At 41.4% G+C, this 16696-nt stretch overlaps 1 protein-coding gene across 1 annotated transcript; it reads left to right on the plus strand.

Moving 5' to 3' along the window:
- The first annotated feature begins 453 nt into the window (after positions 1-453).
- On the plus strand, positions 454-6804 carry LOC104248686 (uncharacterized). Its single transcript, XM_070154316.1, has 7 exons — positions 454-1051; positions 1289-1560; positions 1774-1944; positions 2248-2633; positions 2722-2793; positions 3607-4313; positions 6095-6804. Exons 1-7 carry the CDS (start codon positions 454-456, stop codon positions 6802-6804), a joined length of 2916 nt encoding a protein of 971 aa, XP_070010417.1.
- The last annotated feature ends 9892 nt before the right edge of the window (positions 6805-16696 follow it).

Below are 16696 nucleotides of genomic sequence, written 5' to 3' on the forward strand. Positions count from 1 at the left end.
TGAAATTCAACTCTTACTAAATAACTTCATTGCTAATGATCATAATTGGCAAGGATATGGGGATTCACGAAGGGTAATTAAACAGAAAGCAGTCAGGTTGATTGAGCTTGATGACTTCTCAGCCATGAGACCGATATAGCAAAACTGGCAAATCAGATGAATAGAATGTCAATGCAACAAACACAACCGATGCAACATGTACAACAAATGTCTATTTGTTGCGAACTATGTGGTGACAATCATATGAGTGACATGTGCCCTACAAATCCTGAATCCATATACTATGTGGGGCAACAGAGTAGAGGTCTAATAAATTAGCATGCACAATATGGAAACACTTACAATCCAAATTAGAAGAATCATCCCAACTTCTCATGGGGTGGAAATCAGTCGAATTAGAATCAATATAGACCCCAAGGAAATTTGAATCAACCTCAGAAGCCACCCCAACAAATGGAAGAAAGTATGAATGACTTGCTGAAGAAGTTGTTGCTTGATAATCAACAACTCAAAACTGATTTCAGAAATCTTGAAAGGCAAATGGGGCAGTTAGCAACAAACCAAAATACTAGACCTGCAGGCGCTCTCCCTAGTGATACAGAGAAGAACCCTCAAGTTAATGCAGTTACACTCAGAAATGGGAGGGAACTAGAGGAGGTGCTAAAGAAGAGAAAAGACAAGCCTATACTTGAGGGGGAGCTGATTCCTAAGGTGACACATGAACCAAAGAAAAATGATGCAACTTTAGAGCTAGTGGAGGCTGCAAGGCCATTACCACCTTTCCCCCAGAGATTGCAGAAAAAGAATGATGATCGCATGTTCAGCAAATTTCTTTCTATGTTAAGCCATGTTCAATTAAATATTCCACTAGTAGATGTACTTCGTGAAATTCCAAAGTATGCTAAGTACATAAAAGATATAGTGGCTCACAAGAGAAGATTGACTGAGTTTGAGACAGTTGCACTTATTGAGGAGTGCATATCACGGGTCCAAAACAAGCTCCCTCAAAAGCTTAAGGATCCTGGCAGCTTCACCATCCCTGTGCGAATTGGTAATATTGATGTGGGTCATGCTCTTTGAAATTTGGGGGCGAGCATAAATCTGATGCCCTTATCCTTGTTCAAGAAATTAGGTTTGGGAGCTCCAAGACCAACTACTGTGATGTTTCAACTGGCTGATAGGTCGATAGCACACCCTGAGTGAGTGATTGAAGATGTGTTGCTGCAAATTGGGAAATTTATCTTTCCTACGGACTTCATTATCCTAAATTATGAGGCTGATGAACTAGTTCCAATCATATTGGGATGGTCTCTCTTGGCTACTAGTGATGTAATTATTAAAGTGAGAGAGGGAAAACTGATTTTGAGGGTGGATGACGAAGAAGCAGTCTTTAATGTCTACAAAGCAATCCAACTTCCCCGCCACTATGAGGAGATCTCAATGATATATGTTGTGGAAGTGGATGAGCAAATTCTTGACACGAGTGTATATCTAGACGATTCTCTAGAGAAAGCACTTATGTTGTTCGATAGCTTGGAGATTGATGAGGAGGTTGAGGAGGTGATGCATATCCTAGATGCATCCTGCGAGTACATGTAGGGGATACACCACTTTGAGCCCCTGAATAGGCCAGATGGGCCTCCTCCAAAGCTGTCAATTGAGGAGGCTCCAAAATTGGAGCTTAAACCCCTGCCTCTTCACCTTCAATATGCTTATTTGGGTGATTCCGACACTTTACCTATTATTGTTTCTTCCGACTTGTCTAAATTGTAGGAAGAAAAGCTGTTGAGAAAGCTAAGTGAGTACAAACGAGCACTTGGGTGGACAATGTCTGACATTAAGGGCATTAGTCCAGCTTATTGCATGCATAAAATCCTCATGGAGGACGGACACAAGCCAAGTGTAGAGCAACAACGCCGACTAAATCCAATCATAAAAGAGGTGGTAAGAAAATAAGTGATTAAGTGGCTTGATGCAGGTATTGTATTTCCAATCTCGGATAGCAAATGGGTAAGCCCCGTTCAATGTGTACCTAAGAAAGGGGGGATGACTGTAGTGGTTAATGAAAATAATGACTTGATTCCCACAAGAACTATCACTGAGTGGAGAATTTGCATAGATTATAGAAAATTGAACAATGCCACCCGAAAGGACCACTTCCCCCTCCCCTTTATTGACCAAATTCTTGATAGATTAGTGGGTTAGGAGTACTACTGTTTCTTAGATGGTTACTTGGGGTATAATCAGATTGCTATAGACCTAGAGGACCAAGAGAAAACCACATTTACGTGTCCTTATAGCACGTTTGGGTTCAAGAGAATGCCCTTTTGTCTTTGTAATGCACCTCCGACCTTTCAAAGGTATATGATGGCAATTTTTACTGACATGGTTGAAAGATTAGTAGAAGTGTTCATGGATGATTTTTCCGTGTTTGGATGCTCTTTTGATAACTGTTTAATGAATCTTGATAAAGTGCTTGCTAGATGTGAAGAGACGAACCTGGTGCTAAACTGGAAAAAGTGCCATTTTATGGTACGTGAAGGTATAGTTTTGGGGAACAAGGTTTCCAAAAATGGTTTGCAGGTGGACAAAGCAAAGGTGGAAGCGATTGAAAAATTGCCCCACCGGCGTCTGTCAAAGGCATTCGCAGTTTCTTGGGCCATACAGGTTTTTATCGTCGTTTCATTAAAGAATTTTCGAAATCTCTTCTCCTTTATGCAGGCTTCTTGAGAAAGATGTCCCCTTCAAGTTTGATGATGCCTGTCTGAAAGCATTTGAGGAGCTGAAGGGAAGGTTAGTGACTGCACCAATTATTATTGCTCCGGATTGGGAGCAGCCATTTGAGTTGATGTGCGATGTGAGTGACATAGCTATTGGAGTTGTTTTAAGGCAAAAGTGAAATAAAATCTTTCACTCCATTTACTATGCGAGCAAAACTCTGAATCCAGCCCAAATGAACTACACAGTTACTGAAAAAGAGTTGCTTGCATTGGTGTGGGCGTTTGACAAGTTTAGATCCTATCTAGTGGGGACCAAAGTCATCATCTACACAGATCATTCAGCTATCAGATATTTGTTTGAAAAGAAAGATGCCAAGCTGAGGTTGATTCGTTGGGTCCTTCTCTTGCAAGAGTTTGACTTAGAGATCTGAGATCGAAAAGGGACAAAGAATCAAGTGGCTGATCACTTGTCCAGATTAGAAAATCGGAGCCATGTAGCTGAAGGGAGGTCAATCAAATAAACATTTCCTGATGAGCATTTATTGGCAATCACCTTAAGTGAAGCCCTGTGGTATGTAGATTATGTGAATTTTATTGCAAGTGGGGTGACACCACCAGAATTGACACCCGATAATAGAAGAAGGTTCCTACATGATGTGAGGCTCTACATGTGGGATGAGCCATTATTATATAGGCTATGTGCATATCAGTTGGAGCGAAGATGTGTCCCGGAGGAGGAGATGAATACAATACTGCATGACTGTCATGCTTCGCCATACGGAGGTCATCATGGCGGGGATAGAATCGCTCAAAAAGTGCTACAATCAGGTTTCTATTGGCCAAAATTGTTTAATGATGCACATGCCTTTGTTAAAATGTGTGACAGATGCCAAAGAACCGGAATGATCACTAAGAAGAATGAGATGCCTTTGCAGAATATACTGGAAGTAGAGTTTTTTGATGTTTGGGGGATCGATTTCATGGGACCATTCCCATACTCTAATAGTCACAGGTACATCTTGGTGGCGGTTGACTATGTGTCTAAGTGGGCGGAGGCCATTGCTCTTCCTACTAATGACGCAAAGGTAGTGGTGAGCTTTGTAAAGAAGCACATCTTTACACGCTTTGGGACTCCAAGAATGTTGATAAGTGATAAAGGAACTCACTTCAATAATAAATTGCTGAATAATGTTCTTGCAAAATATGGGGTTAAACACAAGGTTTCCACTGCCTATCACCCCCAGACGAGTGGTCAAGTGAAAGTTTCAAACAGAGAGGTAAAACAGATTTTGGAGAAAATAGTAAGCGGAAATAGAAAGGACTGGGCAGCGAAGCTGGATGACGCATTATGGGCATATCGCACAACATACAAGACTCCTATAGGTACTTCTCCGTATAGGTTAGTTTTTGGAAAGGCATGTCATTTTCCCGTTGATCTTGAACGCAAAGCCTTTTGGGCGATTAAAAAGCTAAATATGGAGATGGACTTAGCCGGCAAGAAGAGGTTGCTACAACTCAACGAGCTTGATGAGTTCCGGTTGCATGCGTATGAAAACGCCAAATTGTATAAAGAAAAAACCAAGAGGTGGCATGGTAAGCATATTAAACATCGTGAGTTTGAGCTAGGTCAAGACGTTATCTTGTTTAATTCGAGGCTAAAACTTTTTCCTAGAAAACTTAAATCTCGATGGTCGGGTCCTTTTGAAGTGGTTAGTGTGAAACCTCATGGGGCAGTGGAATTGCGTGATACGAGCTCCAATGCAACATTTTTGGTAAATAGGCAAAGAGTAAAACATTATTGAGGTGGTGACATTGCACGTCACATGACCTCGATAGACCTGGTTGATGCGCGAAGAACGTGTTGTGTCTTGCCGTGACGTTAAATCATGCGCTTTTTGGGAGGCAACCCAAGTAGTTTCTTTTGTTTTCGTAGTTTGTTCATTTTTCCCATTTAATCTGTAGTTTAGTATTTTTTTTATTTTTTTCTAGGAATTCCTTGAATTTTTATTTTTTTGTAAGACTTAGTTCTTTCATGTATTTACAAAAAAAAAGGTGTCAGGTGTGGAAAAACAAGGTGGATGCGTCGTATCCCCCTCAGCATTAATAATCACGGACCATATGCTCAAGGTAGTGAAGTCCGTCCAACGCGTCTACAGTAGCGTCCAAAAAAAAAAAACTCGGGGAAATTACTTGGGATGCGTCGTGTCCAAGCTCGCACACACAGGTAAGTATAATTTTTAATCCATAATAAGCTTAAACCTCCTAAATATACATCTTCCCAGACCCTCCCTCTCATATTACCTGAACACATCGCATTGCCTCATCCCAAACGCACCAGGTATGTATCTTCTTCCTCGATCGTTTCGTTTTTCTTTTCTCTCCTAACTCTCCCCTCGTCTCTCTTTGATCAAAAGCAATAGAATCCCTGCCCAAATTCCCCTAGGTTAGGCTTCATTAATTTGAATATAACACATGAGATTAAAGAGGGACAAGGAAACTTTGGGACTTGTGGGTGTCGTTTTTGTTGTTTGTGATTGTTGTGAGATGATAAACTACAATTCCCTTCATCTCATTAGTTTTGGGAGGGCAATCAACTTGCTCAATTGATATAACAACCTAGGCAAAATTACTGTACACTACGTGTTCGACGAATTGCCTGTGAGATAAATTTAAGCACCGACGAAGTCTGAGTAACCGAGCGACACTGGTATATGCTAGTGAATAAGTGTGGGGTCGCTCGTTTGATTGTGTACAGCCCTGTCGGAGTATTTTTAAGCCTTTGATAAATTGTCCAATACACTGAACATCGTGCACATGCTCGATATATTTAAGTGTAAAGTGTTACTCAATTTGCAATTCTGTGCGCTCTATGTTTATTGATATGCCATGAGACTAAGTGTGGGGTCGAGTGAGCTGCTATGCGTAATTAAACATGGTTAGTTAGCGCCACTCGGATGAACCTCCTATCGTGCATAATGCTATCTATAAAGTGCAATGCTCATTTGTGAATTTGAAGGGAAGTATCAGTTAATTGCTCCATAATGAAATCCATAAGCTGTATTCATAAAGAACTGAATGGCATGACATAAAATTGATTCGAAGTGCACGCATTTGCATAGCTGTACTATATTTGAAATGTCACTGTTTTGCATACTAATTGTTGATTTCTATGTATCACAGGTACTTTGGTTCACAAAATGGTGGCAACAAGCAAAACATCCAAACAACGAGAGAGAGTCAATAACAAACAACCGCCTAAAAAGCCTACCGGAAAGGCAACATGTACTCCAAAGCCACCAAACAAAAGGAAGCGGACCAAGAAAGCAAAGGAACTGCTAACTAGGCAGTTAGTTGATGAATCTGAGCAAGAATAGGAGGAACTATTGGTAAGAAGGACGGTGAAGAGGGGTACTTCAACAACATCATCAAATTTGCCAAGCAAGGGGTAGAAATCAGAGAACCTGTGCCGCACCAATGCCAACCCTCTAAGCAGAGTGACCCGAGAGAGAAAGGAAAGAAAAAAGCTATTGCAGAATCTGAGTCCGAGTCTAATTCGGTTAATGAGTTCCCACATGTTGACATGAGTGATGAAGATGAGGGTGAACCAATAGACCGAGCTGCCTGGGAAGATAATTTTGTTAGTGAAAAGGCATTCCGAGCTTATGAAAAGATCCTGGGTTCAAAGAAGTATATTCCAGAAAAACCAATCAACATTGGAATGCTTAAGAAAAAGTATCCATATTTTCTGAAATCCATTCGAGAAGTGCAACAATGGGGGCCTATCTTGAAGGGCCACAACAAGGCCAACCTTACTATCATTAGAGAGCTTTACGCCAATTGGCGTCATTCACGGGGCAACATTGTGAGAGTAAGAGGGGTGGACATTAATGTCTTAGCTGAAGCTCTTAACAATTTCTTAGGGGTGCCACAAACGCCAACGGACAGGTTTGACTCTATGTGCAAAACACCTAATTATGCACATATTAAGTTTGTTTTATGCCCTACCAAGAAAGATGCAGATTGGAAGCATAGGAGTGTGGAGTACAACTCTCTGGCCAAAGAATTCATGAGCGCATTCGTATAGGCGGTTCTAAACTTCCTATGCAATCTCTTGATGCCATGCCAACACAAAACTGATGTCCCTCGATACCGAGCACTAGTGTTGTGTGCTTTATTGGAGGGGATACCACTCAACCTGGGGGTCATCATGAATGACCAGATGCAGTGCACTAGGATGAACTACAAGTGGAAGTTGTTCTTTGCAAACACCCTATCAGCTTACTTGATAGAGATGGGAGTAAAATAGGACAAGGAGAATGATGACATTGAGGCTAAAGCTCCAGCGCAATATGATGTTACTCAGGTACTAGAGCCGAACAAAGGAAGATCCTCTAAGCTCACCATTCAGTAGTTACTTGACCAATTGCAAGTTGATATGCAAGAGAACAGAGCTGAATTGATAGCGAGTCGGGTAGAGTTGAGTGCCACGAGAGCTGAGTTGATTTAAACGCGTGTAGATCTAAGCCGAGTCCAAGCTGAGCAGGCCACGGTGATGAGGAAGGTATCATTACCCTTCCGTGCTTTGGTTTAACGTATAGATATAGATATCTCCCAGCTGCTTGAATCGTCCACTACCGGACCATCTACCTCAGCCCCTCCTATAGTCCTTGAGGCTCTATCCTCCATGCCTAATGAGGCCGTCGTGTTACATACTACAGACTCAGTTCCCCTTGGCGATGATCGGACTGTGACCGAGCTCCCTATTTAGGAGGATGCTATTGCTAGGCCGGAGGAGGCCATGATAGATGTTGTGGATGCTTCGAGTACCCACTCAGATGTTGATGCTACCTCCATCCTGGCTGCTCATACCACTGCTGCTGCTGCTGCCCTTCCGCAGACCCTGGAGGAGCCCTCCACCTTGACTTGAGGCAGTTTCTTCTCACCCTACTCTGCTTTATTTGCGTGCATTAGGGACAATACACGGTTCTAAGTGTGGGGTGGGGGTTATTCATATTTTTGTGTGGATGAATGTATGTAACTATTACAATTTTTGTTGCTTTTGATACTGTTGGGGGCTGTAATATTCACTGAATTAATGGCCGGTAGTAGTTAGTAAATTCAACTATATGTAGTAACTCTTAGACTCTTATTGTGTTTAGTTGTAGTAAGTAGTCATATAATGTTTAAAAAAATCAGAAAATAGAGGCCTCTTCCCGACGACGGACTACTTGGATAGTTCTCTCGAGGGATTAAGGTCCTCAGAAAAGCACAAAAAGATTTTCTTAACCTTCAGTGTTAGTAAATGTAGTCTATTAGGCAATAATCCCCTTGGGTTTTCTTTGGCCATCGGTTCTTTTCAAGGGATGAATTTTTGAACCGGGTATTAGTTTTTCTTTTTGAAGTAGTGTAGCATGTAAAGACTCAGATTAAATTCGGCATATTCTGTGACTTGTTTGATATTAACAGAGTTAAACCTGAGCATGTGGATTATAACTTCATCCATGTATTATGAGGACTATATTTGCCTTTAAAAGTTGAATAGCTTGTTCGTGACGCTTAGGCTCATTGTCTTGACTCATGTGCTAACTGTTGCGCTGTGTGCATTAAAAAAAATTGGGACTTAACTGAGTACTTGCTTTGATTGAAAGTTGCAATGTAGTCATCCTAGGTGAATCATGTGCCAATGTGTGGTGAGATTTTTGTATAAGTCTCGTGTTGTACATTTGTGTCTAGAACTTGCCCGGTATGTGAGTTGAAGCGAAATCCTAGGTTCTGCTCAGTTTGAAATATGATTTTAGGCTTTATTTGATCCTTTTGAACAGTAGTGCTACCACAAATAAAATCTATCCCTAGCTAACCCTTTTGAGCCTATATACTTTTATTTGGCACCCACATTACAAGCCTGTACCCTTTTTGTTTTTAATTAAAATTATTTTGATCTTTTACCTCTTAATGCACTTTAATTTCACAATGAGCACTAAAAGAAGTAAGAAGGGACTGAGTGTGGGGTGGATTTTGAGTGGAACCAATGAAAGAAAGAAGGAGGCACTTATTTTGTAAAATAATACACCACTAGCAAAATTTGGAAAAGAAAAAGAAAGAGAAAAAGAAAAATCTGGAAAAAGAAAAAAAAAGAGAGATAAGGAAAAGTGAATATATTGTTGTCCTAGTCTTGCTAGTGGGGTATATAATAAGGTAGTGCTTAAAGAAAAGGGAACGTTGTTGGGAGTGATTTTTGTTGATAAATGGAAGTTGGGATTGAAGAATTTGGGCTCAAAGTTGATTAAAGAAAAGGGAACGTTGAAGAATTTTTGTTGATAAATCAAAGTGTACTTGACGTGTTATTAACATGGTGAAGGAAGTCTGAGAATGCATATGCAAGGGGCTAATTGTTGGTATCAACCAAAGTCATGGATGCTTAAGCTTAATTGAAATGTGTGGCTTGATAGCAATAAGCTTAATTTTGTTCGATCGGTTATGGGTTGATCCCACTTTGCTCGAGGATGAACAAAGGTTTAAGTGTGGGGTGGTGATGTTGGGCATATTTCTATTTGTTTTGATGTTACTTTACCAATGTTTTAACCATTTTTTGTTGCTATTTAGTGTTAAAAATGCCCAACATGGTTTAATTATTGGTTTTATGACTAATGGAGTTATGTTTGATGATTTAGGGTGTTTGGAGTGCAAAAATATGAAGAAAAGATCATCCAACTAGAGGAAAAGAGGTTGGATGCGTCGCATCCAACCTTGGAAAGAAGATTTTTGGTGCACCCCTTAGTAGTGAAGTCAGCCCATAGCATCCCCATAGCATCCGCACCTGGGCAAAGCTGAGATGGAGGAACAAAGGGTAGATGCGAAATATCCACCTTAGCATGCGAAACTGAGAAGCGGAGGACGAGGTGGATGCGAAACATCCACCCCAACATCAATCCTTGAAGCAGATTCAGACTAGGATTAGGAGAACTTTGGCTCACAACTTTTATATGCAATATATAATCCAAAAACACCTCTTTTAGGTCATCAAACATCTGGGGAAAGGAGAAAAAGCCACGACAAAGCTCGGGAATCACAAAACTCGTCTTGAGTTCTAACTTTTTCCTTCTTTTATTGATTTTTATGTATTCTTGGGAATTACTTGAAATTGTTACCATGAGCACGTGTGGCTAAGAACCCTATTATTCTAGGGTCATGGGTAAAACATGAATGTTGATGCTTGACGTTTAATTTGACGAAGTTGATTTTATCATATTGGATTGTTTATTCAATTCTGTTTTAATTATTTTGCTGAGTAGATAACAGTGAAATACTATCTACGAATCTAGAATTGAACTCGAAAGTAGGAATTCTAGATTGCATATAGAATTAAATAGAGCAAGTTCTTGAACCCGAGCATCTAGTAACGGATTCACAATTAGGATAGACATATACCTAATTGTCTTGTTTGGTTGAAATACAGAAAGTATAAATGCTTTTTTGCTAATCTTAATTCCATAGACATATAGGCATTAAGTTAGCTTGAATAGGCGAGTAAGAATTCGATAGATTCTTATGAGCAATATCAACCCTGTCAATCAACAATCTAGATAAATCAATTAGTCATTTTATGCCAAGAACGTAACACGATTGTTAGCTAGCCCGTGATCCTGGAATATTCTCTCCTACTGATTGTTATTTGAAATTGCTATTTGTTCGGTTGGTTTCTAGTTAATTCGTTGCTTGATAGTTTTAGGTAGTAAATTAGTGACTTCTATATTTTGTGAAAAATCTCTTGAATCACTAAGTTAATTGAGTTTGAATCAGTCAATAGTTAATCATAAGTCTTCGTGGGAACGATACTCTACTCACTACTTTATTACTTGACGATTATGTGCACTTGCGTGAGTGTTTTTGGTCGCAACAACGTTCATTCTCTTTCCGTCTATAAGGGCTAGTTTCTCATAATGACTTTTTACCCACTCTGCGTCGTCGAGCTCAGCTTCTTGTATGATCTTTAAGGAAGGAATTTCTACCTCAGCGGGAATGACAGCCTCTGTAACGTAAACCAGCATATAGGGAGTTGCACCGGTGATGTGTGGACTGTGGTGCGATATCCCAGTAGAGCAAATAATAACTTCTCGAGCCACTGTTTATGCTTCTCTATCATTTTCCTCAATATCTTCTTTATATTCTTGTTGGCGGCTTCTACAGCTCCATTCATCTAAGGCCTGTAGGTTGTGGAATTCTTATGTCTGATCTTGAAGGTTTCACATATAGCTTTCATCAAGTCGTTGTTGAGGTTGGAGCCATTATCAGTAATGATTGACTCTGGAATCCCGAATCGACAAACAATGCGGTCGCGGACAAAGTCTGCCATGACTTTCTTAGTCACTGCTCTGTAAGACGCTGCTTCGACCCATTTGGTGAAATAGTCTATGTCTACCAGGATAAACCTGTGTCCGTTGGAAGCAGCAGGCTCGATTGGTCCAATAATATCCATCCCCAACGCAGCGAACGGCCACGATGAGCTCGTTATGTGAAGCTCGCTTGGAGGTACTTTTATCATATCTGCATGTATCTGACAGCGGTGGCATTTCCGGACATACTGGATGTAGTCCGTTTCCATAGTCATCCAAAAGTAACCATCCCAGAGTATCTTCTTTGCTAAGACAAAACTGTTCATATGTGGACCGCAGGTCCCAGTACGAATTTCCTCTAGCAGCTTGGATGCTTCCTTTGCGTCGACACATCTTAATAATCCCAAATCAGCAGTTCTCCTATACATGATTCCTTCGCTGTGGAAAAAGTTGTTGGACAATCTCCGAAGTGCGCGTTTTTGAGTAGGATTTGCAAGCTCCGGGTACTCTCCTTTTGCCAAATATTCCTTGATATCATGAAACCAAGGCTTTCCGTCTACTTCCTCTTTGACATGGGCATAGTAAGCTGGCTGATTATGGATTTTCATTGGAATGGGATCAATGAAATTCTTGTCTGGATGCTGTATCATATATGATAGGGTAGCCAATGCATCGGCGAACTCATTTTGGACTCTGGGAACATGCTGGAATTCCGTCTTCGTGAACCTCTTTCTCAATTCCTGTACATGATGTAGATACGGGAGTATCTTGGAGTTCTTGGTTGTCCATTCTCCTCGTACCTGATGTATAAGTAAGTCCGAATCTCCAATCACTAGTAGCTCCTGAACGTTCATGCCAATGGCCATTTTGATCCCTAAGATGCAGGCTTCATACTCAGCCATATTGTTGGTGCATGGGAACCTGAGTTTGGTAGACACCGGATAATGGTGACCGGTTTCTGATATAGGACTGCTCCTATGCCAACTCATTTGAAGTTTGCTGCTCCATCGAAGAACATTCTCCAACCGTCATAGGATTCTGCAATGTCTTCTCCTATGAATGATACCTCTTCATCAGGAAAATACGTTTTTAGGGGTTTGTATCCTCCATCCATGGGGTTTTTAGCAAGGTTGTCTACCATTGCCTGTCCGTTGATTGCTTTCTGAGTTACGTAAACAATGTCGAACTCACTCAGCAGGAGTTGACACTTGGATAGCTTGCTGGTGGGCATGGGCTTCTGAAAGATGTACTTAAAGGGATCCATTCTTGATATGAGATATGTAGTATAGGCACAGAAGTAACGTCTCAGCTTCTAAGCTACCCAAGTCAAAACACAACAGGTGTGTTACAATAGAGAATACTTGGCCTCGTACGGGGTGAACTTCTTACTAAGATAATAAATGGCTTGTTCCTTCCTCTCTGTTTCATCATGCTGCCCCAGAACACAGCCGAAAGCTCCATCCAACACTGCAAGGTAGAGTAATAAGGGTTTACTGGCTCGGGTAGGACTAAGACTGGTGCTATTGATAGGTATTCCTTAATTTTGTCGAAGGCCTTTTGGCAGTCATCGGTCCATTTGGTGGCGACGTCCTTCTTTAACATCTTAAAATTGGCTCACAGATAACCGCATATTGTGCTATGAATCGGCTGATGTAGTTAAGTCTTCCCAAGAAACTCATCACATCCTTCTTGTTCTTTGGCGGTGGTAGTTCTTGAATGGCTTTGACTTTTGATGGATCCAGTTCTATTCCTCGTCGGCTTACAATAAACCCAAGCAATTTCCCAGCAGGGACCCAAATGTGCACTTAGCAGGGTTTAGTTTCGGGTTGTATCTCTGCAGTCTATTGAAGAACTTCCTCAGATCTTCTATGTGGTTAGTGGCCTTCTTGGATTTGATAATAACATCATCTACATATACCTTTATGTCCTTGTGTATCATATCATAGAAAATGGTAGTCATGGACCTCATGTAGGTGGCCCCTGCATTCTTCAGGCCCAATAGCATCATCTTGTAACAATACACTCCCCACGGCGTAATGAAAGCCGTTTTCTCAACATCTTCCTCATCCATCCAGATATGATGATAGCTAGTGAAGCAATCTACAAATGATTGTAACTCATGATTAGCGCAATTGTCAATCATGATATGTTTATTTGGCAAAGGGAAGTCGTCTTTCGGATTGGCCCGGTTGAGATCTCGGTAATCGACACAAACTCTGACCTTCACATCCTTCTTTTGCACTGGCACAATGTTGTCTAACCATGTCGGGTATTCTACTACCCTAAGAACCTTAGCTTTGACCTGCTTGGTGATTTCTTCCTTGATTTTCAGACTCATATCAGGCTTGAACTTTTCAAGCTTTTGCTTTACCGATGGACACATTGGATCAGTTGGTAGTTTGTGAGCCACAATGGATGTACTTAGACCAGTCATGTCATCATATGACCAGGCGAATATGTCCTCATACTCCTTTAGAAATTTTGTGTATTCCTTCTTCTCTGATGGCGATAGGTGAATGCTGATTCGTGTTTCCTTGACATTTTCTACATCTCCTAGGTTCATAATTTCGGTTTCGTACAGGTTGGACTTAGGTCTATTCTCAAAGATCTCAACTTCTTTGACAATCTCGTTAGGTACGCCATATTCCTCTTCCATAGTAATGCTGTATGGATAAAGTAAGGAGAGATAACAATAAATATTAAATCATAAGAAAAAACAAACATGCTTTTTATAGATTGAATAACTGTTATGAACATCGAAGATCTTATTGCGGAAATTAAAAAATGCAAAAAGAAAATCATTTAGTAAATAAAACAGTGAATAATGTTTGTTTTAACCTTGCTACCCCGAGGCTCGTCGGGCTTTGGTAGTCCTGAGGGTCCAATTCTTGAGATGTGCCCCTCTGCTCACAGTCTGTATGGCAGGGCCTTCCTCCCCCTCCTCCTCGAGGATAACACAATAGTCCATATCACTGTCTTCTATAAACAAGTTCTTCACTGCTGCAAGTGCTTTTTCTTCATCTGACCCATAAATAATGTCAGTCTGTTGAAAAGTCTGCTCCAGATGCGGTATTGGCTTCTCTAGTAGGTAGTAAGGACCGCGCCATGGTGGCGACCAATTATTGAATTCTTCCCAGGTGTATTCATATCCCAAACTAAAGGTAGTTCCATGTTTCTTGAGCTTTATAGGTTTAGAGATTCATTGGAGGTTCTTGCCGAGCCCTTTGTCAGGTTCGTACCCACTCCAACTCAGTATACTCTCGATTTTTCTATCCCACCATTTGTCTTGTCGATATGATTGACCCGCTCAATGTGTTGGTAAGTTTCTCCACCCATCTTCCTTCTTCCCTCGATCACCGGAATAGTCCGACGACTGTATATAGGGTTGCTACCGTCGCTGTGAATGATCACTTCCTGGTGATTCCATTCGAATTTTACTGTCTGATGCAACATTGATGCTATGGCCCCAACAACATGAATCCATGGTCATCCTAGCAGCAAGTTGTAAGATGGTGGTACATCTATTACCTAGAAATCGACCTCGAACTAGGTTGGTCCCATCTGCAGGCATAGACTAATCTCACCAATGGTGGACCTCTGAGAACCATCGAAGGCTTTCACGTTGATTGATCCATATTTTATCTCATGCAGTCCTTTACCCAACTTCTTGAGTATTACCAACGGACAAATGTTAAGATTGGAACCTCCATCGATCAGGATTCTGGTGATGAAATAATCTTCGCATTGCACAGTGTTGTGCAGTGCCTTGTTGTGCCCCAGCCCTTCAGGTGGAATCTCGTCCTCATAAAAGGTGATCTTATGGCTTTCCAGAACTTGCCCTACTATATTAGCCACTTCCCCACTAGTGATGTTACTTTGTACGTATGCTTCATTTAGCACCTTTAACAAATCATTCTTGTGCGCCTCAGAATTTTGCATCAAAGAGAGAATGGATATTTGTGCTGACATCTTGTTTAACTAGTCAATGACCGAATATTCTTCGGCCTGTATTTTCCTCTAAAGGTCGTCCATACCTATCTCAATAAGGGGCGGCCGATTGGAGGCCTGCTTGCTTGATTCAGCTAGATGTTCAGGGGATAGACTCTACCAGTTTATGGCATACCATGTGATGCGATAGTTTCTTCAATCCTGACCTTGCCCTTCCTTCTTGCCTCGACTGTATAGTCCCAAGATACATCATTTGTATAGAATGGTGGCATGGTAGACATCGCCACTGGTATCGGCGCGGCTATCCTTACTTCGAATGGAACATTTGTCTTGGGTGGCAATACTGCAATCTCAAATGGTGCGGGTGTCTTTGCGGGAGACTCAAATTCAACCTCAATTTGTACCGGTGTCTTTGTGGGTGGCGTTGATTCAAACTCAAGAGGTACAGACATATTTACCTCAGCATCCTCGAACGGTTAGATCTGGACTATGATTCGGTTGAGAGTAATTGTCTGTTTCTTCGGGTCATCACGTTCTGCGATCAACCCGATTGATCCCTCGGGATCCCAGTCATCTTCTACTTCAATCATGTGGATACCTCCGCCCTTATGGTCTGGCAGAGGGTTGTTGCAGATGTTTGGAGCGGATTCCTTTGCTACAATGACCTTGTTATCAATCAAAGACTATATCTTTTCTTTCAAGGAGCGACATTCATCGATGGTGTGCCCTTTCATGCTGGAGTGGTATGCATAGGAATTGTTTGGGTTAACCCCCTAAGAGGGATTCTCAAGGGTTGCAGCAGGGATGGGGGTGACATAACCAGAAGCTTTGAGTCTCTCATACAGCTGGTCGATGGGTTCAGCGATAGATGTATATTGTTTTAGAGGTCTGTGATCAAAATTAGGTCGAGGTCTAGGGAAGTTTTGGCTTGTAGGGGGTGATTGATAATGGGATGGTTGAGAATTATAAGTTTGGTAGACATAAGCTAGTTTGGAGTATCTAGGAAGAGTAGGTAGATATGTAGGAGGTGGAGATGACTGATAAGTTGGTGGCGGAGCTTGGTATGAGGGTGAGGATGCTTGGTAATTTGGGGTTGGCTGGTATGTGAGTGGGGGTGTTGGGTAAGTTTGGTATTTAAGGGGAGACTTGGTCCTTTGTGCAACCATCACGGCCCCTACGTCCCTTTTCTTCGACATACCACCGTACTATAAACCCTTATTTATAGCCTGCAAGGCTTCGAAGTTTGTAACCATACCACTTTTGATACCTTCTTTAATTCTTTCACCTAGATTGATAATGTCGAAGAACTTGTGGTTCTCATCATCATTAGCCGTTCATAGTACTGCGGGTCCTGAGCTCGGACAATGAACTTGTTCATTTGCTCCTCTTCTAGGGCAGGTCTAACCTTAGCAACTTCGGACCTCCAGCAAGTAGCATACTCGCGAAACGTCTCTGTGGGCTTCTTCTTTAAATTCTAGATATAGAACATGTCTGGTGCGTTCTCTGTATTAACCTGAATCTGTCCATAAAGTCAGATGACATGCCTACCCAGCTTGACCACTTCTTGGGATCTTGGCTGATGTACCAAGATAATTCATCTCCTTTCAAACTCCTCATGGACAGCTTCATGCGGATCCTTTCGTCCTTTCCTACTCCAACCACCTTGTTGCGATATGTCCTCATATGGACCCTAGG

The sequence above is a fragment of the Nicotiana sylvestris genome, chromosome 8 (genome assembly GCF_000393655.2).
Source record: "Nicotiana sylvestris chromosome 8, ASM39365v2, whole genome shotgun sequence".
In the NCBI taxonomy this organism is placed as follows: Eukaryota; Viridiplantae; Streptophyta; class Magnoliopsida; order Solanales; family Solanaceae; genus Nicotiana; species Nicotiana sylvestris.

Coding starts and splice junctions, on each gene's coding strand:
- LOC104248686 (XM_070154316.1), top strand. CDS start 454: ATGGAAGAAAGTATGAATGACTTGCTGAAGAAGTTGTTGCTTGATAAT. Junction 2,634..2,721: donor AAATTGCCCCACCGGCGTCT/GTCAAAGGCATT, acceptor TCCTTTATGCAG/GCTTCTTGAGAAAGATGTCC. Junction 4,314..6,094: donor AAAAACCAAGAGGTGGCATG/GTAAGCATATTA, acceptor GAGCAAGAATAG/GAGGAACTATTGGTAAGAAG.